At 40.4% G+C, this 25053-nt stretch overlaps 2 protein-coding genes across 3 annotated transcripts; both read right to left on the minus strand.

Annotated features, from left to right (window-relative positions):
* Positions 1-30: 30 nt before the first annotated feature.
* Positions 31-18475, minus strand: LOC115373643 (solute carrier family 45 member 4-like). 2 transcript variants are annotated; one of them, XM_030072134.1, is made up of 13 exons: positions 18326-18475; positions 15730-17048; positions 9120-9308; positions 8813-8992; positions 7826-7977; positions 7148-7303; positions 6682-6927; positions 5485-5604; positions 5093-5192; positions 4695-4775; positions 4399-4529; positions 3994-4062; positions 31-3706 (listed from the first exon to the last, which is right to left on the minus strand). In XM_030072134.1, exons 2-13 carry the CDS (start codon positions 15959-15961, stop codon positions 3410-3412), a joined length of 1953 nt encoding a protein of 650 aa, XP_029927994.1. In that variant the 5' UTR covers positions 15962-17048; positions 18326-18475; the 3' UTR covers positions 31-3409. The 2 variants fall into 2 exon arrangements, with proteins under 2 accessions (XP_029927994.1, XP_029927993.1); XM_030072133.1 differs by having other exon boundaries at positions 7826-8532.
* A 641-nt stretch (positions 18476-19116) lies between these two features.
* gpr20 (G protein-coupled receptor 20) lies at positions 19117-23981 on the minus strand. The gene is made up of 6 exons (XM_030072112.1): positions 23787-23981; positions 23129-23395; positions 22375-22619; positions 21757-21841; positions 21324-21449; positions 19117-21133 (listed from the first exon to the last, which is right to left on the minus strand). Exons 1-6 carry the CDS (start codon positions 23979-23981, stop codon positions 20945-20947), a joined length of 1107 nt encoding a protein of 368 aa, XP_029927972.1. The 3' UTR covers positions 19117-20944.
* Positions 23982-25053: the final 1072 nt, after the last annotated feature.

Here is a 25053-nt window from a genome sequence, read left to right on the forward strand (position 1 = left end):
GTACAAAAATACCTTGTTCTCATGGTACAAAAGTGTGTACAGCAGCAAAGAGAAGGCAATTATCAAAACTCACTTTAACAAAATCAGTGATTGACTTTTAAATCAAAAAGGTAGAATATCAAAGCCAAAAAATAAAAAAGTGACAATAAATCAAAACTTTCAAATCACCAGCACACATAAAAAAAGTGTTCCCTAAGCCAAATTCAAATTAAATTCAAATAAATAACAGTCAGCAGTCATACTGTGTGTGGCATTGTCAGACCTCTGACAAAATATAATCTAAACTCCTGAAGATACATCAGCAGTCATTGCCCAGTCTGGCCTGGTTCAGTGGAACAAATAAAGCTGAGCCCACTCTTAAATAGTTCAGCAAGCAACTATTTTCCTCTCGTTTCGGCAGAATGAAAAGCTCTGAGGCAGCTTTTAGACTACTGGGCACCGAGTCTCCCCACTGAACCCAGTTCCAAACAAACTCTTTTTGGAGGAACGGCAGCTTCCCTACCTAGTTCTGTCTAATTACCAGGAAATTTAAGTCACATTTCTCAAAATCTTCAATGAACTGAGACCAGCACCTTGTAGCCCATGGACTGCCAGCCTGTTTCCTTTAGGTCCTCAGGGTGCATTAGCAGGTTTTAATATGCCTAGGTCTGGGGAAATGTTACATTACTATTTTTGGATGCAGGAATGGGACATTTTAAACCATATACCATGATATTTTATTTTTTAGTTTCTTCTGTTACTGTTGTTAATTTTGTTATTTCTTCACGAGGCACTTATGATAAAATATGGACAAAATGATACTTCAAATGAACAAAATATGGGCAGTACAAGCCACAAGCAGGAGGTAGGGAAACAGACTAAAATTCTAAATGTAACTTTAGAGAAACCTTGGCACTGGTAAAACAGGGCTGTTGTACAAAACTTTTGGAAAACTGGAATCAGCACGATTCAAAAACAATTAAATGCTCTAGTAGGCACACAGGCTGTCACACTCACATTGGCATTTCTTAAGAGGGAAAATCTGTAATGAGTTATGTAATTTAAGACGATGTTCATCTAAATAAGCATTTTAATGATCAATGATCAGTTAATGACCCTGTAATGACCGATGTAACTTCCTGTAGAGTGCTGATGTTCCCTTTATATTGCTTATGAAACAGGCTGTGAGAATCCTAGACAATAAGTCTTCAGTGACATAGCAATGATACCAAAGAGGACACTTGTTATTTTGGGCACAGCAATGATGCAGCAGTTTAACACAGTAAACAGTGCCCTCTAGAGTATATGGTTAGACACACAGATTTTGAAGGTTTGCTTTAAAATGCAGGTGAAGAGCCGTTTGATGTTGTATAGGCAAACTATGTAATGCTGTCACTTATGTCATTTAGTTCAGTAAGGCTTACTGGAAGGGACACAAAAGGCTGCAGATGGAAGCTGTCCATTGCTAAGGTTGTATGTGTCTCTTCAAGGTTCATTTGGTGGTGACACCCTAGTGAGGGGATTTTAAGGTTTGCATAAATCAGTCACTGGTCTTGCATATACGCCGTCTTCTCTGTCATTCATTATGCAGCATTAGAAGGATAAAGCCCTGAGTGTTTCAGTGCAAAACCCACAGATGTCTATACCACTAAATATCTGTTTTTACCCCAGCAAGATTGCATTTAGTTTCTCTGGAACAGCATTACTGAATAGCAGTATGAAGAAGGGGGCCTGAGGACTAGAGTGAACAAGGTCTATCACAGAGACAACCCCTGGAGAGGGGAGATTAGACTCTAAACTGTATGCTGTTGCATACATGGGTCTGTAAGGAAAGTCTGTTGTGGGTTAGGCACTGTATGTCTCAACAACACTGAAAATAATCCTCAACAGTCTACTAACTCTCCTCTCCTCATTCTGCTCATTTTGTTCCTATGGTCACTAGTTCACAGTCAAGTACTGAAGACTGAGGTACACAAAAAACTGGCACCATGTAAACTAGTATTTACTTCTCTGTATAACAGGACCCAAGTTAAGTTGAGCAGTCCATGAACCAAACAGCAATTCAAATTAAAGTGTACATCAGGCCAATGAACTTTCAATTCAATGGATAAATAGCAACCAGAATTTAACAATTACAAGACATATACACTCAACTATTTCTTAGTAGGCTAGAGATGACAAATGTGTCACAATGAACCTATTTCTGTATTTCACCTGTATTTTAAAATCCACATTTTTAAATCTAACATCATCCTGGTGTATACCTTATAAAACTAAAAAAAAACTTGACATCAATAGCCGTGGTAAACAACAGTTTGTGGCAACATGAAATTCAGAATATGGCCTTCACCAAGGATGATAACAGGTAACTTGGAAAAAAAAAAATCAATGTGGGTGATGCACTAATTATAAAGAGGAAAAAGTAGCAGAAGTATCAAAGTCAAAGCTACTGGCAGTCTCCCACTCTATAAAATGTTGCCTATGTATCATGGCCTATGACATTCAAAATCACTGGTTCAGTGTATTTCTGTATTTGCACAACAATAAAAAGTAACCAACAGACAGGATGTTACTCATCTCATACCAATGCTAGTTGAAACCTAGCTTGTAATGTTATAGACTGCCGTACCTTCATTTCTGTGAATGGAAAAAAAGGGTTTGAAACTCAAACTGTTTGGTGGCATGTTTCAGACAAACAGTAGAAAAAATAGCTATGATTTGACAACTGTCTGGTAAAGAAAATTAAGTACTTAAGGTATTCCATTCACATACTGGAGAAAAAATGTACATCTCATGAGCTTAGCAGTAGTAGAGAGGTATAGAAAGTGACATTTTTACAGCAGTTAGATTGTTCATTAAGTCTGGCTGCATACAGCCACTGTGAGGTAAAACTGGTCTAAAATTCCACTGATCCTCTGTAGCAGCCTGGGGAGCTGGCTGCATCCCGTTTTAAATGATAGTCAATAGCACCACAGCACCAATGTGACAGAGTTCAGGAGTATGATAGAAAAAGTGCATACTTTGAGTCAGTTTCATTAGTCTGACCTAGTAACTGACTATGTGTTTGTTGCCATTCCTCTCCTCTCATTTCTCCATCCAATCCAGATTCTTGTAGATGTAGTACTGTTAATGATTTTGAATTATCTCCTTCACTTTTCCCCTCCTCCATCAGAAAGGACCCATCATCCATCCATCAACCACCTTGTTCCTAGCTTCAGGTTCACACTTGGTCCCAGAACTCGCCACCTGTCTCCTGCTAGATGGGGTTGATTCTCTAGGGAATTATCTTAACTGTGTATACTAGCATATATACTAAGAATTCCAATGAAGGGCATCAGCTTTGTAAATACAACATATTTGGTGAGATCCCCATTTGCTATGGCTTGTGCTTTGTTAGAAGAAACCAAGACCACACTGAGCATGCTTGTTCTCAGACAACAGTTTGGTACTCAGTATTTGTAAAACTCTCCCTGTCAGTCAGCCTCAGCAAGGCTGGCCCCTGATTGGTCCTTTCTCCTCTAAGACCCGCCTCCCCAGGCAGACCCACCAATCTCTGGTCCTGCTGTGAGCCGCTAGGCTCCCCTTCAGGGTATATGACTAGGAAAAGGGCAGTAAGAAAGCCAAGGAAGGAGCCCCCAGAGGCTACCATGGGAATGACACGCACGCTGCCAACTGCCTCCACCACAGCACCAAGGGCCGAGGCCACCAAGATCTGGCTGATGTAGACCTGGAAATTAAACCAAATATAATGTTGCACCACTTTATTACACATGTCACAGGCAGTCATGCTCTCAACTTATTCTCATGGGCTTAGAAAAATCTGACGTAAATTTAAAATATTATTATATAGGGTAAAAAGGTGTCAATGATTTACAGGGAGACAGGATGTCCACAGTCTATTTCCTGTGGGTCAGTTCAAAGAACGGGTCCTGTTTGGGTCTTGCTCATTCATAAGGCAGAAAGAAGCTTCTCTAGATAGATACGTTGGGGTTAAATAACACGGTTTATGCTCACCTGACAGGATAAGATAGCACAGTCAATACCAAATCCTCTCCGGGAGTTTGCGGGACTGTGCTGAATGTACTGGGTAAAAGAAAGAGAAAGGAGAGTGACAGTCACTTTTCAATTTCTATTTCACAGTAACCTAAAAAACAATCAGTCAATATAAATCCACCTAAAAAAACTATTCACCTTCAGCTGTAACAAATTGTATGGATCTACAAGCGCGACTTGTGTTGTTTTCAGATATTTCTCTTTTTCTGTTTACGCTTCCATTAACTGCATGAAGCCAGCTTTTCAGTGGACCTCCAACATGGTGTCAGGTGTGGCCGATACGAGACAGCTGATGTAAACTGTTTCTCAATTAATTTCACTAGGTGTTTAGCTTTGGAATGGATGGATGTGAATATGTGTGTATACCTCTTTGATTTCATGGTACTGTCCCAGTAAAGCATAAGGACAGTAGGAAATACTCATTGAGATGATGCCCATGCTGCTGATCATCACCATGGCAACATAAACATTGGGGAAGATTGCCATGACTGCAGTTCCTGAAGTCGATATTGAGAAAAAACAAACAAACAAAAAAAAACTTTTAGCCAATTACACACAAATTCCTTTTTTTCTGCTTGCCCTCTTTAAGACCTCATACACATATCTATGATTCCATAATTTCCTCTTTGCAGTCATTTATTGCTTTCTGTTATGCTACCTACCTATTGAGAATCCCAGAGTTCCAACGATGTAAATGACCTTAATGCTCAAGTCAAAATTATCAAGGTATTTCTGCAGGAGGGCTGGAGGGAAGAATGTTGAGAGGGAGTGAGAGAGCGAGAGAGAGAGAGAGAGAGAGAGAGAGAGAGAGAAGAGAGAGAGAGAGAGAGAGAGAGAGAGAGAGAGAGAGAGAGCAATTAACAGACATGGTTTGAGGATGATAGTCCGCAAAAGAGAGAAAGAGACATTTATAGTTGTATCGCTGACCACTTAATGTTTACATAGAGCAATTAACTGAAGTCTTAATTCTAGTGTAACAATAAGTATGGACCGCCCATTCATGAAAGACACAGGTAAAGACAGAATCTGTGTGTGTGTGTGTGTGTGTGTGTGTTCTCACCAGAGCAGACAGCAGCAGTAGCAGCATAGACCACCAGCCCCCAGCAGCCCATCTGGACTCCTTTGTGATAGTTCTGTAGCTCAGTGGAATTAGATGGTGCCTGAAAAAGCAGAGACATATTGCAAGGCTGCTTTACCTTTGTGAAACCTGGTGACTCATGTGTGGACTGGATAGGTTACCAGCATCGCAGTATGTATACCTATATTTCCTTTCTACGGGGTCACTGGCATAGACTATTATGTAGGACATGCTGTGCATTTCTCTTTGTGTGAGTGCTGTGTATCCCTTATGTGTGGTCCCAGTGGTGTATAATGTGTCCAGCAAAGTCAGTGAAAAGCACAGCCTGTTTATGACCAGCATGAGGGTATGAGTATGAGGATGCATGTGCTTACTGTTGGATCTCCATGGTAGATGACTTGTCCCATGAAGTCAGTATAAAAAACAGCTTCAGCAATAATTGAGAACCATGTCAAAAGGTGACACACACACAGCCTCCACAACTGCTTTGGCATCTATCAAGGATACAAACACAAACAAAGAATCAATACTAGCAGGAGAATTTACTCCACAGATACGGATGTTGAGTTCACTGTTCTGTAAAAGGAGACATTTCCTTAAAAAAAAGCCTTTTCTGTTGTCAGTTTCCACCTGTATTGCCATCTCAGTCAGGTGCCTGAGATGGGCCAGCGTTTGGTCCCACAATGCTCCCTCCACCTCATATGCACTAGTGACAGTTTTCAGTCTTCCAAATAGACAAGAAAAGATGCTGATATCTGAGCATTGGTTAACAAATATGTAAATAAGACTTAATGTATATTGCACTTATAAAAATGTCACAAAGTACTTTACAATAAAACAAAAGTATCAAAAGTATAAAAAACAAATAAATAAACAAACAAAAAATAAATAAAAATAAGATCTAGTGAAATAGTAAATAATATTCAAAATAAAAAAAATACAAATATAAAAACAAGAGAGACAAGGAACACAAGTAAAACGAAAACGTCACTTAAAAGGTGTGGAGTCATGGGTCTAAAGATATGATTTAAAACACTCAAAAGGGTAAATTAACTTGATCAAAGTGGAGACTATTCCATAATTTGGGTGGCAGAATAAAAAACACATATTATGTGATTGTCTGTAACTACTGAAATGATAGGAAAGGTGACATTGTATTAATATTTTTTAAATGGAAGTAACAGAACTCTTTGTACATCTGGTCAGGTGGCAGCAATGTTTAGCAGCACTGACTCAGCAAACAGCAAAATGACCAGAGATAATCTAATCAAACCCTATAAATCTGCCATAAATTTAAAGCTTTCCTGCAGTGACTTCATTATTTGAGTAATTTTCAAAGCTCTTCCAGAAACAGTTCAACGATTCATGATTATCTCAATAACAATCTCAGTCAAAATGAGTATCATCTATATAACAGAGATTCATAATGATTGGTAGAATAATCATACATTACTTTCTGATGACTGTGGTCATGAGGGTACTGGAGGGAGACTTATAAACAATGATACAATATTAACATAGGAGTGAAAACATAAAATAGCATTAATATAAAAATTTCCAACTTATTCTACCTTCAACATGGACAACCATAACAGCCGTACAGTTGTGCCCCCCTCTGGTCCCTCCTCACTGCTGGAGGCCTCAGATGACAGGCTGCTTGCCGACAGCTGCAGCTCCCGCCTGTCTGCACGCCGCTGGAGGTCACACAGGTCATTCAGACTGCGGGAGGAGGTGATTGGCAGATGGCCTACAGTTGGCCGTCTGAGTCGATGGCGCTGTGATCCCACTCGTCCATAGTAGGAGAAGGTGAAGGACGGCTGGAGAGGGAAAGGAACAAGGTTAACTTAAACAATTCAAAATAACACAAACTTTGTGCAATCTTCTTAGTACTTCCTCCTTATATTTGTGATTTAGCACACACACACACACACACACACATGCACATATGCTGTGTGTGTGTGTGTGTGTGTGTGTGTGTGAGAGAGAGATGTGAATGTAACTTTAATGAGTTTTACTGATCATTTCAAAAATAAGTACTTGTCTGTAGAAGGTGTGCGGGTGTGGTCGTGATGAGTTTGCAGTGCTGGATAGGCGGTTCCCTGGCCTGGTGGAGGCATGGCCTTTCACAGGGTGAGAGTGACCAGAACTGGACACACCGACTTTGACACCATTGACAGCCTTGGCCTGTTGGACCTGGACAGGAGAGCAGCAAAAAAGAAAATACTTAGACAGAAAGCACAGACATTTTTATTGTTCCCTTTGTGACCCATCTGCCAAGAGGAGAAATTTTACTGTTAACTGAGACAGAAAATGTAAAATAAATAAATAAATAAATAAACAAAATAACCAAAGCAAACAAAACGTGAAAAAGCAAATAAGCCAAAGGAAAGCACAATATGCCTGTTAAATTTACATTCAATATTATAACATTCAAACTGTTTAAGGAACTTCTGAATGTGTGATAATATGATAATAGATGTGCGCTGAAAATCTTGACTTGTCCTCTGCTCCCTTTTTCTCCATTTGCACATAAGTGCTAAAGCACCAAACAATTAAATGGGATTACTTCTGTTAGAATAATATTTGTTTTTTTCTGCTGGCAACAGATTGTTTCATTGCAAGTAAATTCCCAGTTTCATTGTCATTGTCATTCATTATGACAAAAGGCCACACAAATACTATGTTAAACCTGCAACCGTAGCAGCTGTATATCACCTGTGTGTTTAGGAGCGTGTTCTCAGTGCTGGGACTGATCTGGACAAGAGGAGGAGGAGGGCCATCTTTATGCTCCTTAGGCTGAGGGGAAAACATGCTCCTGGGTTCCAAGTCCACTATTCCATCAGCAGGGGGAGATGTACCACAAGGAGCTGGAGGTAGATAAGGAGGACAGAGAGACAGGCCATTGCCATAGTCTGATGGCAGAAATGCATCCTCTACCTCCTGCTGTGTCTCTGGTAGGAAGGGATGCACTTCAGACAGGAAATGATGTGCATCCGGGTCAAGGTCAGGATCCAATTGGATAGTAGCATCTGGCATGGCTAAGACTGAATCACTTTTACTCCGAACGCGCTCTACACTAAGGAAATTAATCTCTCCTTCCTCAGGATCTGATTCGTTGTCCTCACGGGAAGGGTCTTGAGTGAATGCATCCTCCTCTCCAATAATGTCAAGGGAAGGTGGGGTATGGCCGAGGGGCCTGAGAGACAATTGGCTGGTATAGTCCCCGTCTTCTGTACCTTTAAGCTGGTGGGCAGGGGTGAAAGGCTGCTCGGGGATACTGAGCATGTGCAGTGTGACAGAGATTATGAAAATGATGGCGGCAAAGAGGAAGAGAACCTGTTCCTGGGACTTAAATGCACGACCCAGAGCTGTGTCAGTCCAGTCTAGACCACCTAGCATGTAGCCCACCGCTCCACCTAGCCCTGCGGATGCAGACACACATGATCATTATCGTGTAAAGTCCAAGAGCACACGTGTGTGACTGCTGTGGATATATTTATTACCTGACATTAAATTATCCTTTTCCTCCTGCTCTATTTTGAGAAAAACATTGTGAATCATTGTGTTTTTTAGACTGTATGTTCTGTGTCCGTGATATTGTCTGTGTAGTGTGAGTACTGAAAGCTGTTACTTGTTATTACATGTCAGGCAGTAAAAAGGGTGTGAACAAGTGGGCAATCTGTGTGTGTTGGTGTGTCTTACCAGCAGAAAAGGCATGGATATTTAAAGCCAAATCCTGCTCTTCAGTGTCAGCGACATCTAGAAGATAAGCTCTGATTGGTCCCTCAGAGGCATCGGCACAGAAGTCTAGAACCACCACGCCTACTACAGTAAGGACAATGCCTATTGGCTGACTGTTGGGGGTGTCACCAACGGACAGGCCTAGAATAACACCATGAAACATGTTAAACACAAGGGGTGCACAATAAAAAAAAGGAGACATACAATATTCCCTCAATTTTTTCAATCAATCATAAGCCAGTATCCCCTCTGAAATCCCTCCACTCACCTATTAATGAGCCGTTTAAAAACAGCGCCACTCCAAGCAGGACACCTACACACAGGGCAAGTATGAATGGTCTTCTCCTGCCCCACCTCAGAGTACAGCGGTCGCTGGCTGAGCCGATCAAAGGGGTGAAGATCAGACCCAGGATGGGACTGAGGAACCAGGTTAAACTGTAATACTGCTCTGGAAGACCTGGAAACACACACACAGACAGGCGTAGGTGCAGGTAAAGAGACAGATGGTCAGACACACACAAACTGTAATACTGTTCTGGAAGCAGGGGCAGCTTACAAATTATTTAGCTTTGTGTATTTTTGTTTAGTTTAAATGTTCCAACCTATATGTAATGTTCCAAACCAGTTATCCTATTTACTGAGGATGCCTTTTGTCAACAAGTATTTATAATTAGAAGCTCAGAGTTGCAAAATATTATTTATTGATTTCTAGGCTTAGAGAGTAATGGCCAAGGTTCTATTTCTGTTCTACAAAAAAAAGTGCTTTATGGTTCAGTTCCTTTCCTCTGTCAGCAGCATATATAAACACATAGATGTGAACATGTGAGCACACACACAAAGGAAAAGGATGTTAGAAAAATGCTGTGGTGAAATTAAACCACAGGGCTAGAAAAGAACCCATTTACTCAATACGTTCCTTCTTGAGAGAAACAGTGTGAAAATCCATCCTTTCCTGGCACTGAATACTTTAGCTTCAAAAATGTACTTAAAGGATAGGTTTGATATTTTTCAATCAAGGTCATACTAAAGTGTTGACTCCCATCACTCATAACCACACACAGCACAACCTCATGACTTCTCTTCCTGTTAGGAAATTTGCCACTCTGCTGCACTTTGTTATTAGTCTTCAGCACCGTCCAACAAGGAAATTGTTTCTAGCTTCTCAAAAGCCATTATCAGTGTCCTTTGTGTTAAATTTTGGTTTATAGATTTAAAATATTTCACAACCTCTATTAATCTGAAGAAGCTCAAAGCTGTACACCTGAAGCTACACTAAGACAATACACTTCAAACAAGTGGCAGCAGGGTGGCAAGTAAGTTATCAAAGGAAAGTCTTAAGTTGCAAGAAAGTCTAGAGGACTCAGGGTCATGTCACCATGTTATTTTAAGCATGTTCCAAGACTCACTCTACACTCTGACCTCCCAGAGGGGATCCAGGCCAAAAGCAAAAATGTTCTTCCAGGGATCAGTTAAGTACCACATTAGTAATGGTAAGGTAGTGTGTTACACTTTTAAAAGCAAAAAACATCATGTAACACATCATGTAAAACATCATGTAAGGCTTGCAAGCTGCAACTCAACATAGAATTTTGAGCAAATATTCATACCTAAAATAAAAGTGCTATTTGTCATTTTTATCAAGGGTGCTCAGTGAAATATAATATGTTTCACTAGCAATACCTGTCAGCTTACACATTTAAAAGAGATGCAGGGCTGTGATGTGAAATAACACAAGCCGTGATATGCTCACGGCACAGGTAAATATGTCATATGCTTTGTACATAAGTCTAAAAAAAAAACCTAGATTTTTAACGTTATGTAGCCTATCTTTCTGTTCTCCATTGTTATAAGGGGTTAAGTGGTGCAAGTCATGTTCCTCTGTGACAGAAATGGAATGTAGTTTTAGATCTCAAACTACACTTTCACAACAAAGTTGATTCTTTTCAATGACATGGTACATGCCTGAGCCTTTTCGTTCATGGGGTATCCAGAGTGGAAATTCCTTGATTGCTATGTAACAGGAGTTTAAGCATGAAAGGACAGTGGACCTGTTCCTGCAGGCATAAGGCTCAGTATAATAATAAACGTACTAATGAACCTGCGTGCCTGTTTCTTATAAAAGAATAAATTAAGAAAATTTTAGTTTTACCTTTAGACTGGGTCTAAGGGTACAACTAAAACTTCTTCAATTTGGGTCTCAGGCTGAGAATGTTTAAGCAAAGTGGCATAACACAATGTATTTTTTAAACAAGCACAACTATCACTTGCTTAAGCTACAAGCCCCTGCCTGCCTGGCACTGACTTTTCTATCAGTGCAAGGCAGTCATTCCCCTATAGCCTACAGAGGAATGACTGCCTGTCATTCCCCTATAGGCTGTAAATCTGTTTTCCTTTTCCCAGAAAGGAAAAATCAAAATGAATCAAGGCCTGCTATGTTTTCTGTTTTATTTACTGGACTGATGAGACGTTTTGCATTCTCAAATGAACTACTGATTCAAGGTCCATTACTATGCAATATCTTTTTTTTTTTTTTTTTTTTTTTTTTTTTTTATTCCCTAACTAGGACCTGCTTCAACTTTAGGAACTGACCTGTCATCACAGAGCAAGTTTATTATTAAACCATCCTTGTCATGCTGGGACCTGCCAGAACTTTTCTGCCCCCACACAAGAAGGTGGACATTTTCCTACGATCTGTTGTTAAGAAGAACAGGACAACTGCATGCCCCTGCATACCAACGCATAGCTGAGGAAACACCGCTCTTCAGTGGCTTCCTCTAATAACTGCCTTTAGGGGCAGCGGGAACATTTCAGATAATGAGGGAGCCTGTTACAACAACACAGAAAGGGTCTGAGAGAAATGCCTATGCCCTAACCAGCCAGGGAAGTTGTGAAATCGCCTTCAGCTGACCCTGTGTTCAAAAGACAGACCTAAGCCTCAGTATGCACTCATTTTTCTAGAAATGCCTATTTTAATGCCCATGAAACTCACAACGCATTATCAGTGCACTGCTTTGCCCCAGAGTCATGAAGCATCATGTGTACATGGGAGATAATGTAAGCAGTCCAATACAATTAAAAACAAACAAAAATCTAAAAAAGATGATAAATGTGCAATTGTAGATATACAGTTTCTGCAAGATGGTGATATTCTGAATTTTCATCATTCACAAAAAGGTGGATTTTATTCATAGTGCTGAGCTGTTTATAGTTTTCAATGGAAACTTCTCATGAAGTAGAATGCAGTCAGCTGGCTGGCTGTGCTGGCCTGTTCTCACGGGAACAACATGTCACCCACACTGCCTTGCTCTGCTCCCGCTTTCCATGTCACATAAGTCAACAAGGCAACTGATAACTTTCTGGCATTAATAAATATGTCTTACTTTCTATCTATCCTTCCCATTGTCTAGCTCTCTTTTTTTGAGGCTGCCTACGGTAAGACTAAGCAATCTTGACAAAAAACATCAGGCTGGTTTGCATTGTCAAACAAGGCAAAGCTAAACGACAGTCATACTGGAGCCAACAACTCATAGCCCACTTACAATTGGCATTTAATACAACTTTTAACGATATGCAGTTTATTCACACTATATTTACATTTGTTATCAGAAATTTAATTACCTTCACCTTGCTATTTCTCTTGTAATATGCTCATAATTTTTAACCATTCATCCTCCAAACTGAAATGGTCCATAATGTTTTGGAGAAACACAGAGGTAAGATACTGTATGATTACTGTCAAGTAAAAACTTTGTAAATCCAGCTTTAGTGATCTTCATGCTTCATGATATATTGTTATGATACATAGAGGGATTACACTGGCTTTCTATGGGTTGAGAAAATTATATTATGACTGAACTGTTTTTCTTAATTCAACAAAAAGTTCCCAAGATTTTCACACAACAATGGAAACATGTAGCTTAGAGAAATATCTCCACATATACTTGGCCAGCTTACGGCCACAATGCATTTTAAACCACCTCCCAAGGTGGTTTAAGCGACTGGATTCTGATCATCCCAAGTGCATCCTGGGTGCATTTACATCTGGATTTTTATGTGCTATCTGGTCGCTCAAGATTTTTATTTTGCCAGGTGTAAAGTGGATGTATTTTTACGACATTGTTTTTGCTCAGTCTGGACCACTGCCTTTTTGCACTAATCAAATGTGGGACATATTTGTCTAATACTTTTGGCTGTGTCACACCCCGAGATAAGCAAATGTCACTGCTTGTGTTCAAATTATTCACTTCCTCATAAAGCTCAAACATTCAACAGAAAAGGACTTGATGAAATCATCAAATGGGTATTTGCCTGACCTTACTGTAGTCATTAGCTTGCAATGCCAGTGTTTCGCTACGTGGCGTCAGGGGCCAAGAAGTTCTTGAGTAAATTTGCAGAGGTTGATAGTAAAATAAGAAACTGCACAAATTTTATATTAACAAGATATTAACTTTTAAATCATAAAATTCTAATTTAGAACAGACAGTAAGAGGGACTGTGTGAGGATGACTATCAGAATCAGAGATCTTACTTCTTCTACTGATAACTCCTCAAATTGCACAATTTTGTACTAAATACTATCTAACAAAGCCTGATTCTCTGCAGCTCATACACTGCCAGTTATGCTATCCATTCTCACTCATCCACACATGTCTAAAAACATATGCGCTCATGGCAGAAAGCTACCAGATGCTCTAGATGAAGAGGCTCACCTAACAAGAAATATTACCAAGTAGGGATCCAAATCACCTATTGGAATCTAGAAACTCCTGTGCTCAGGTATGTCTCCAGAATAAAGCTTTAAATATACAGCAATGTGCTGGCTGGTTGTTAATCCTAAAGATACTGTGGTAATATATACCTGGCCCAGCCCTCTACACAGCCCCAGGAACCTCAATAGCCTGAACCCAACCTGAACTCAAATCTACCCTGTAAAAGCACTGTTAATATTTCAACAAATTAGTAGTACTTCAACCAAACTTCATGTGAATGTGTCCGAAACTGAATGTATTGTGACAAACTGTTGCAACACTGGATGTTAAGGGAATACTTTGACTTGTGATACTTGTGATACCTGGGGAAATTGTTTCTACATTTTGATATTCCTAAATGGCTTCTTGGCGCTTAGTTTTCTGTGTTGTCATACACCTTGCAGAGGTAGGCTATATGACAACAGAAGAGAAGAGTTTTAACCAAAACAATGAAACCAAATTAAATTCGGAATGTCACAATATTTGACTATGAGAAGTGATCCACCTCAAACATGTATCTTGGCAACCTGTAATAAGCTACTTTAGGCCAGTTTGTCATACTGTGCTATAATAGTCACTGTCTTCCTTCACACAGATACAGCAGGTAATCAGCAACAGAAACTGGTAAACACTTCTAGCCCAGAGCCTCAGTGAATTCAGTCTGCCCCTGGGATCAAGCCTCATCAAAACATACAGCATAAGGACCCATTTTACATCCAGACACACTGTTGATGAAGTGTTAGCCTACTGTTTGTCAGTGCCTGTTACAACACATTTCTATGGTGACAGCCAGAACAGTAACAAAACAAGGAACAGATGCTTATGAAATGGAGTATGTTGTCTCAACCTCCTGGAATGGCTTTGTTGTAGAGTTTTCAAACACAAATTCTTCCAACAATATTCTGAACGGCAAAAAAACAGTGAGATCAAAATGTGCTGTGTTAGGCATTCTTGCCATACCTAGCCAGAAGTGGAGGCCTTTGTTCCATTTCTGCTACGGTGGCAAACCTGGTAGCCAGCTGCATAGCCCCTGGTTGGCCACTGATGGGCACACAGCCTACATTACACACTGGTACAACCAAGGCAGCAGATAGAGTAGTTTGGCTATTGGCTATTTTGGTGACAGTCAACTTAGTTCTACAATCTTGCCATTATTAACTGACCTGTAATTCCTTGGAGGCCTACAAATACGCATCTCTTTTTTGTGGAGGACATTACATGCCCTTGTTAGTTGTAGAAAATGGGACAGCTGCAAGGAGCTGATAGCACAATATGACAAAAATTCTGTCAGTAGCTCTGGGCATACTAAGACAGTAGTCAGGGTAAACACTTTAAAGATAGTCTATCAGTTAGGGTAAATAGAGAGTCCTACAGCACAGCTAAAGTAAATACGGCTTTGGAATAGTAGCCATATGACTTAACTCATAGATCTTATTAAGGATGCATTGCTATGTTTTTTACACACACACACACACACACACACACACACACACACACACACACACACATATAATATATATATATATATATATATATATATATACACACACACCGACATCCAATGCTTTCCCACTCTGCCAGTACTGTTATGCAATTTTGTAACAATCTTGGGAAAAGATTTCCAGTCAACTAGCTACAGATTCTGCAAAGGTGACATATGTAAAGCGCCATATGTAGCATAATAATGCAATTAACTGAGTGTGTGGAGAGTTCTTTTCACCTCTGAAACACCATAGTAGCTCTATTCTGAAGTTAATAATACAGTATGACAGTGGCAGGAAGTAGCACACCTCTTGGAGAAAGGTTCACAAATATGCAAATTTCATATTCAGCCATGTTTACTGTAAAAATAATACTGACCTGTTACCCATATTGCTTTTGAAAGTTAATACTGAATGATTCCTGTCAATATCCTGGTGTGCTTGTAGGACTTGTTGGACTACCACTGTGTACCTACTGGGTGGTCTTCCTAATGAACACTCAGCACTTGGACAGGTGTGTATCCTTGTGTGTAGCATTTACCCTCAGACAGGTGAAGCCAAAGTGCGTGCCCTCTCTCCTTACTGATCTAAAGTAATGACATCACGTGTACTTTTGTCTTGTGTGTGTGCCTGTATTTTGTCTTCTCACCTATCTGCAGCAGCACTGGCGTCACCAGAGCCGTTTCCATGGCATAGCAGAACTCGCGGCCGAACATCACCGCCCCGTGCATTATCCAGCGACGCAGAGGGATCCTCTCTCCTTTGCCCTCCTCCTCTTCCTTATTTTCATCCCCATTTTCCTCTTCTCTCTCCCTAGGTTTCTTCTTCTCCGGGAGTCCAGGGGCTTCCCCTCCCTCCACCACCTCCTCTTCTTCTCCCATTAGAGGAAGGTTTGATTTCAAAGGAACTGTTCTCTAGGTGGATTGTGGTGTACTTCAATGTAAAGCTTACTATAATATAAAAATACAAATTGACTATATTATAATATGCTAAAAGAAGATGAAATGACCATGGTATTTATCGTTGTCAGTCACTCTGCTAGTGTCTGAGAAATACAGCTTGATTGACCAGCAAGCATCCTTGTTGATAAGAAGCTTCAGAATCCAGACACAGGAATACAATCAGGGCAAAACAAAAAAGCTGCAAATAATGGGATAAGAAGTCAGAAAAAAAAGTCTTCACTTTGCATGTCCAAAAACTAAGACAGTAAAAATATTTTAAAAAATGTAATTAATTAAAAAAAAAAAAATCCACATTCACACAGAGGGTGATAGTTGGACCACTGGTTATTGATTCCATGATAAGACTTCCACTCTCCTTTAAATAAAACATCCTCCAACATGACTTTCAACAGAGCTGGAATGAATCGGTCCAGTGTAAGGTATAGCCTACTCCGTTTTCCATCGGCTTAACCAACCAGTTGGATTATATGTCCAGTGCTTGCACTTATAAATATACAGCTGACTGATTATTCACAGAGAGAGAACCATCCAATAAATGCTACAGTAGTAGGTCTTGTTCAGTTTTGCATCCAGTCAACAGGCATTTTGAGGTTTTATCCTGTGCATAGAATGGAGATGCCTGTCCACTATATGTTGCAGATCAGTGGCTCAGCAGGACAGCAGTGGCGTTCCTCAGTATGAGTTGCAACGAGCCAAATCCATAAGAATTGAGAAGTTGGGGACATTCCACAGAGAGGTATGTAAAGGGGAGGAGAAAGATGAGGTCAAGGGCAAGAGAGGAGGGGGATGACAGCAGATTTTGCAGTAGTTGTGTTTGTGGAAGTTACAGCCATGTTTGGAATTGGTCTGTCACTGTGTGTTTGCGGTGGTTAGTGTGGGTCTGTGGGAGTTTGTGTACAGCCAGCTGTTGGACTGTGTGTGTATATGTGTGTGTGTGAGTCTGCGTGAGCGAGGGTCAAGGCAGGTGGAAACTCCTTGGCACAGACCCATGAAGTCACACAGCAACCTGCAGAAAACAAGACAGTCACAGAGTAACCTTAGCTACATATTAGCAATCTCTTATTTTTTGCTTGGCTTGGTGCCAAAAATACATGGAGAAATACAAGGGAAAATTGTAGTACACACAAAAATCCTCCAGGCTGGCAATGCCTTAACTAATGCAGACTAGCAACATGCATATAATTTTAATTTCTTACTTCAGTCTGAACTTGAATAACCATTAGTTTATTGCCAACATCACTTGACAGATCAAATAAGCAAAGGGTAAAATTAAAGCCACACCTTAGATATGTGGTTTAAAGTTGTTGGCCAGACAATAAAATTACACCACCCGTAGCTTCACAACCTTTGAGTCACCACTTAAAAGACTATAGTGACATGAATGAAAGCCAAGCCTTCTTGCGTGAGTCATTTCCTGGCACCTAGTAGCGTTAGATTGCCACAAAGGAAACAAGATAGCCACAAGATGTCATTTTTTAGTAGTATACAATCAAATAGAAAATTAATGAATTGATCTTAAGGCAAATCAGCCCTGTTATTATGTATCCTGTATAACCCGCTGTCATCTATTCAATGGGGACAAAACGCCAAAAAGGAAACGTATAAGCTTTTTTTTTCCCAAACATAATCGAATACTTTGATGAGACTTACCAAACGTCGTCTAGCTTCCCTGAACAGTTCGCAATAAGCGTCAGGTTTGAGACATTTCTTTCAGAGCGTAAGTTTTAACGTTAAAATCCGGATCCAAATGCCATCTTGACGTGTCCTCAGATGAGTAATTATCCTGAACAGTGAGCGCCCATTCCCTCGTTTTTGACAAGAACCGTCCCTGGTAGGTTATGTAAAGGAAGAGCAGGAAAATTTCTCTCAGGAATTTCAGAGTGTGTCCGGGGGCTTCCTGAACCAGTCGAAACACGTTTTTTTTAAAAAAAAAAAAAAAAAAAAAACAGGGGTGGGTTTGCTAACGTTACCTGAGTTACCTATCGACCCCACGTTAACGCAGTCGAAGGCAGTTAATGACTAACGTTAGCCAACTTCTCTAATTGTTGTAGGAAATGGTTTTTTTTAGTATGTGAGGATGATGGAGACAACGGTCCATAAGTGTCTTCTGTCAGGCTGGCCGAGAGCACCTGACTAGCTACGTGACTGTTAGCTTCAATGATGTCTAGGCTTGTCGGCTGCGGTGGCGAGCTAGGTTGGCTAATAGGCTACATGTAGGTTAACGTTTAATTAGCATAACTACCACAGACCCAGCCACACCGAAAGCAGACTGGTTTAACGTACCTGGACTTTTTCTCCTCCAAAGTAGAGCAGCATCAGCTAAGCATTATGTATGGTTTTATCAACACCATGATTTAACTCCAAATTTAACTTAGCTCCGTGGCTAACTTCTGCCAGCTAACCGAGTGACCATCTGGTTTCTATGCCCACCAGTCTCATTGGTTGCCACAGTAACAAAGCGGGGGGCAGGCAGGAGGCAGCTGATGTCACCGGACCACTCACCTACGGAGGGCGGGGCGTTCATTCACCGACGGAGATCACAGCTAACAACAAAAACAATCACAACAATGTATTACTGTAAACAATAATTCTCAAAATAAAGAAGCAGCCTAATCAATCATCAAGAAACAGTGGATGACACCTGAAACATATTTATTTGGCAGGTGAAACTTATTTAACTTGTACATCAGTTTATGCCTTAGTCTTGAGCCTTTACCTTTTTTTTTTTTTTTTTTTTTTTTAAATTTGTTGTATAGTTAGCTTTTTTCTCTTGTAAAATCTTGACCAACAGCCTACTTAATTACTTCTCGAGAGAAAATGGTTATTGCTTGTTTAGGAGATTTTTTGTTAGCACCACATTGAATCTACTAATTTAAAATCAAGTGGAGTTACAGTCAAATTAAAATCAAGGGAAGCAAGGAATTGTTCTGTTAATTTTGTAAAAGCATCAAGGCAGTATGAATGGCACTAATATCTCACATCAGTAATTAAACATAGATGATAGCTAGTAGCTGAATGAGATTGCATAGTGCTTCTCTTCAATATTGTTTATTTTATTTGATACCTTTATCTGTATGAATTGTATCCCACAAATAATAGTGTTTACAGAACAGCACAATGGTAAAAATATTCTCAATAAAACATTATCATCACCATATCCAAACATTCACAGTGCAGTTCAGTCTTATTCCCAGCAGGTTCATTTGACTAAGACCTCCTCTGGCTCTCATGATCTTCAAAAGGGAGTGAAATACTGCCCTCCCCTGCGCAACACCAGACATCACTTCCAAATATCTTGTTACATTTTTTTGTGATACGAATGTCACCCTGAAATTTGTCCAAAACATATCACTACTTGGCATATGGTGAAACACAAGACATAAGCTGTGTGCATTTTACATCCCATTCCATCAACATGTAATTGAATCTCATCCTGTCCAGCCATAACCCCCCACACAGAATATGATTCCCACTCCATAGACGGGATATAGCCATCACATGTAGTGCAGACACCAAATTAGGCATCCACATCATTCCTTTGTTAATGACAGCATGGAACATCATCTGGCCATTTTAAATTTAACATATAGGTGATGTCACAGCTAAAATCACCAGCCAGTTTAAAGTGGTCATTTTGCATCACACAGCTACTTAACTATCAATTTAATTTGTAGCAGATTCATCACAGTACAAATGAAAGTAATTGCTTGATGATTTCTGCATTAATGCGTAGACTAGCTCTGTTACCATCAAAAATGGAGATTCTACTAGTCTACTTGTCTGTGGTTATAATTTAGAAATTGAAAAAAGTTCCTCATTACCCAGAATGTGAACTGGTTGTGTAGTATTTGTCTTGATGGCAAATGAGCCATCAAGACAAAAAAAAAAAAAAAAAAAATCCTGAAGTTCCACCAATTTTTACAATGAATATGGCCTGCAACAATGCATCACTTCGGCCAAATGACAATCTGAATATCTGTTGCTTCAGAGGTCAGCTCGCAAGACTTTGTACTGTAAGGTCCCGAATAATCTGAGGTTTTGTGACCTGTTCAAGTGCTCTACAACAGTAAAGATGGATGAAACACCATCATCTCAGTAATACCACTTTCTGTTAGATTCAAATCAGTAATTGTCAAGCCAGTGGCAGGTTGGCCTTCCGCAAGAAAAGCTTGCCAGTAATTGAAAGTTGCTGGTTTAGTCTCTGTCACTGGCAGAAGTAGCCAATGTACGCCAGCAGTGAGTTTGTGACTGAAAGATGGCCTGTTATATCTATGGAGCCGAATATCACTTGTAGAATGCCTTCATATAATAATACACATTAAATCGGTGTTGTATCCTCTGGTATTGTTTGAATATGGCAGCAAGGTGGACGTGTGGTTAGGATGCCCATCCCAGGACAAAAAGATCCCAGGTATGATCTTACAACTTCACAGTGTGTACACAAACAAATCAGATGCACTGTCAAAGTGTCCTCGGGCAAAAACCTGAACCCTTATCTACTCACTTACTGTAGGTCACTCAGGATAAGAGCTAAATGCCCAAGTAAAATGTTTGTATGATGGCCTGGAGGGTCACTTGTTATGATGATGTTACAGACAGCACTGAATGTCCCTCTTCACTCCTTACAACAAGAGTCCTCCTGCACTCTTGTTTGGTCCATGAACCAGTTCTTTTTCCATTGTGTGATCATTTATAGTAAATTGTTAGGTTGGCCATCATTATAATATTAATGATAGCACTGGCTGTCCATCCGGAGCCCGTAGCACTGTGCCAAATACTGATGATACCATTGCTGGCTAGCATGTCACTAGAGTGTAGATTTATTAGCCTTTTGTCCACAGGCAAATTGGACATGTCAGTAACTCTTAGTTCCCAGTTTGTTCACCCTCTGTGAAAGTCAATTTACAGTGTATGGTTTTTCCCCAGACTGATGTTTCTCTGCAGTGCGGGGGGAATGTCGGTCATCATGATCACATTATTGGTGATGGCATTGACTGTCCCCCCCGAGGCCTTGGAGCTGTGCTGCATGCTGATGATGTCACCACTGGTCTGCTCGGCCTCGGCACGCCGAAACAGACTTCTCATGGTGGCCTGAGAGAGAAAGGGGCGGCATTATCCACTGAGTGAATGAGTTAATGGATAAATTAGTCAGTGATGAATGAATGACAAGAAGTGGATGATGCATAGATGTAGAATGAAAGGTTAACGTGATGAACAGAATAAAGGAAGGTAGGGAATAAAAGAAGGAGTGAGTGAATGTTATATGCATGCACACACTTACCTGGAAGTTATTAGTGACAAAACAGTAGACCACAGGATCCATACAACTATTTAAACTGCTGAGAGTGACAGTCAGGTGATAGACTATCACGTGGTGAGGCATATTAGGGTAGAAGTAGACTATCACCTAAAGCACACAAGAGAGAAGGTCCAACAAAATCATGTGATCATAGATTACAATGTATTGCCAACATAAAACAAGAAACATTAACTCCATTCCAGAGCCACAAATCAAATCAATGCAGTCAGATCCATTTAGAAACAATTCTATATCTTCAGCTTTATTCAGTACTTTTATATTTTCTGCTGAATTCAGTAAGGTTTTCAGGGGTGCAAAACTAATAGTAAGGCAGAATCTAACAACATGGAAACAGTACTACAACCCCTTTTCACATTTATTTCAAAATGGTGCTTCTACCCCGTCAGTCCCTCACCTGTCGGATGTGGAAAGGTGTGAAGCAGACAGTGAAGATGACCAGCACGGTGGTGAGCAGCTGGACAGCTCTCCTCCTCCTCTCCCTGGGAAAACAAAGGTTAAAATATCCTACTGTGATGTCCCAGCTGACATATTCATATGGCATCACTGTTTTCACTGCTGCAAATCTACACCTTGTCTTTCTCACCAGATACTGTATGTTTTTAATTAAAAAAAAAAAAAAAGACGGTAAAATGATTACACTGAGAAAATATGATCACTACAATTACTATTATATACAATGTCAACAAAGCCAGTGGAAGGGCACTTACAGGACAAAAAAAAAAAAAAAAAAAAGAAGTGATACAGGTTTTGACTTGGTTTCATGAGCCCCTTGGGTCATTAAAATTATTTAACCTATACAGGTCCTTCTAAATTTTACCTTCATAAGATGAAACTCACTAAAATAGGAGCAACAAAGTCTTTATGCAACAGTGAAAGTGTTTCCTTTTCCTCTGGAAAGTTTTATGAGTCATTGTTTGGCACGGTGAAGTGCCAGAGCTTTCAACATTTTTCCCCCTCATTGTAACTAACATCTGGTAAAGGCAAGTAACAGACCAAAATCTGTCCATTGTACCTGCTCTGCTGCATCAGGCGACGGTCAGCTAGGGCCCACATGATCCGCACGGTGAAGGCCACAATAATGATGAGGGGAAGAAAGAACTCAGTGATGGTGAGGAAGAGGAGCTTTGACAGGCAGCAGCCCGTATGCCGGAAAGCAGTGGAGAGGAAGGAGTAGGTGACCACGATGGCAAAGAGCCAGACAGAGACACACACACACTTGGCCACATTGGAGTTTCGCCACCGACGGGACGCTTCAACCTGCAAGGCCAAAGGAAATGAAGTAGTCTCTTGGGATTGCACCATTATTCAGCTTAGGCACTGTGAGGGAAAATAAATAAAGGAGAAATGGCATCCAATCTGTCTTAAACGGAGTTTCCATAATAAAACAGAAATTGAATGTTATTCTAGCAATATTGGACATTTCAGCCTTGAAACAGAAAAAAAGGGGCAATAAAGGAAAGCAAGCAGGTGGGCTGTGGAAAGAAAGTAGCTGACACAATCGTAAACATGCAGTTAGTTAGAATTTTAGAATTCTAATTAACTAACTAATGAGCAAACTAACTCAGGCATTAAAGGTGCATTTCACAGAGCTGCATCTAAGTAGCTTGTTGTCACTTTCTACTACTCCAGCACAAATGTCATAGAGTTAATCATAAAAAAAAAAAAACTGCTAAGAATCCAAATAATTAACTTGTTTTATGGTCACATATAGTTAAATAGAGATCAAGCAAGATACAAGTCATGAGAACATTATGATTGCTACTGACCTGCACTATGGCGAGGTAACGGTCAACACATATGCAGGTCAAAAACAGGATGCTGCAGTACATGTTGACAAAGTAGCTGAAGATGTGCATGTAGGAGCAGGTGAGGCAGGCTCCTCCGCTGTAGTACAGCAGGATGCGGGTCGGCAGGGAGAGGTTCACCAGGAGATCGGTCACCGCAAGGTTGATGGTGTAGATCACTGAGGTGGTCTTTGGCTTCGTGCGGAAGCAGAAGACATACAGTGCCACCATGTTCAGTACCATGCCCACCTGGACAAAGGAATTTAAGAACAGGCAGACAAAGTGAGAGAAGAGGAGAGAAAAGGACAGGACAAGAGACATAAAGATCAGCATACTATTAACCTGACAATGGTACAGATTCGTTACGCTACAGCATATGTCATAGACAACTTGAGGCCCTGGGAAAAGAATCTTGTACTCTTGTTTCTATCAGAAGTTTTTTTTTTTTTTTTTTTTTTTTTTTTTACTTAATACTTTGCAAGCTTTGCATTTATCAATTGTTTGACTTGGTCCCATGGTTCTGAAACATTTTCTTCAAGCTATCAGTTGTCAGTGAATTTAAAAAGTAAATTGCTAATGGTGAACATACAGGGTTTTTACAGGATATCTGCAAAATGAAACAGAGCACCAAAATGCCTACCAGGAATATGAGAGAGTTCACGACCATCAGAGTGATCCAGAGGCCGTAGAAGTCGTTGTAAAGCCCCTCATCCAGATGAGCCAGTCTCTGCAGGTACGGCTCTATGCCACTACTGTTACCAGGACTACTACTCACAGGCAGCACGGGAGAGGAAGTGTTGATGGAAACCCAAGACTCAGAACTGTTGGAGTACATGATGATGAGGACGATAGAGGTCGTAATAATGAGTGTGAGGATGATGACAAGGCTGCTTTTGTCGATGGTGGTTAGGAGGGGGAAAGATGATGAGGATGAGGATGATGAGCTGGTGTATGAGTTGAGTATCTGTAAGATGAAATAAAATATTGTTTCATTAGGCAGATACTTTGTATTTCAGTATATAACCAGTGGGTGATAGCCAACAAGACTGTCCCACATGAGATTTAATGAGGAATATTCACAATGCTAAAAATCAGCTGTAACTAAAGCTGCAGTCAGGAAACTATAGTATTTTTCCACTAAAAAGAAAGTATTGATAATGAAAAATAAAAATAAAATACTAAATAAATAAATAAATAAATAACATGAAATACAAGCACTAGTCATTCTGAGATACACTATATTGCCAAAAGTATTCGCTCGGCTGCCTTCACACACATATGAACATGAGTGACATCCCATTCTTAAACCATAGGATTTAATATGATGTGGGCCCATCCTTTGCAGCTATAACAGCTTCAACTCTTCCAGGAAGGCTTTCCACAAGGTTTAGGAGTGTGTTTATGGGAATTTTTGACCATTCTTCCAGAAGTGCATTTGTGAGGTCAAACACTGATGTTGGACAAGAAGGCCTGGCTTGCAGTCTCCGCTCTAATTCATCCCAAAGGTGTTCTCTCGGGTTGAGGTCAGGACTCTGTGCAGTCCAGTCAAGTTCTTCCACACCAAACTCGCTTATCCATGTCTTTATGGACCTTGCTTTGTGCACTGGTGCACAGTCATGTTGGAACAGGAAGGGGCCATCTCCAAACTGTTCCCACAAAGTTGGGAGCATGAAACTGTCCAAAATGTCTTTGTATGCTGAAGCATTAAGAGTTCCTTTCACTGGAACTAAGGGGCCGAGCCCAACGTCCGAAAAACAACCCCACACCATAATCCCCCCCTCCACCAAACTTTACACTTGGCACAATGCAGTCAGACAAGTACCGTTCTCTTGGCAACCACCAAACCCAGACTCGTCCATCAGATCGCCAGACGGAGAAGCGTGACTCGTCACTGCAGAGAACGCGTC

The sequence above is a fragment of the Myripristis murdjan genome, chromosome 16 (genome assembly GCF_902150065.1).
Source record: "Myripristis murdjan chromosome 16, fMyrMur1.1, whole genome shotgun sequence".
In the NCBI taxonomy this organism is placed as follows: Eukaryota; Metazoa; Chordata; class Actinopteri; order Holocentriformes; family Holocentridae; genus Myripristis; species Myripristis murdjan.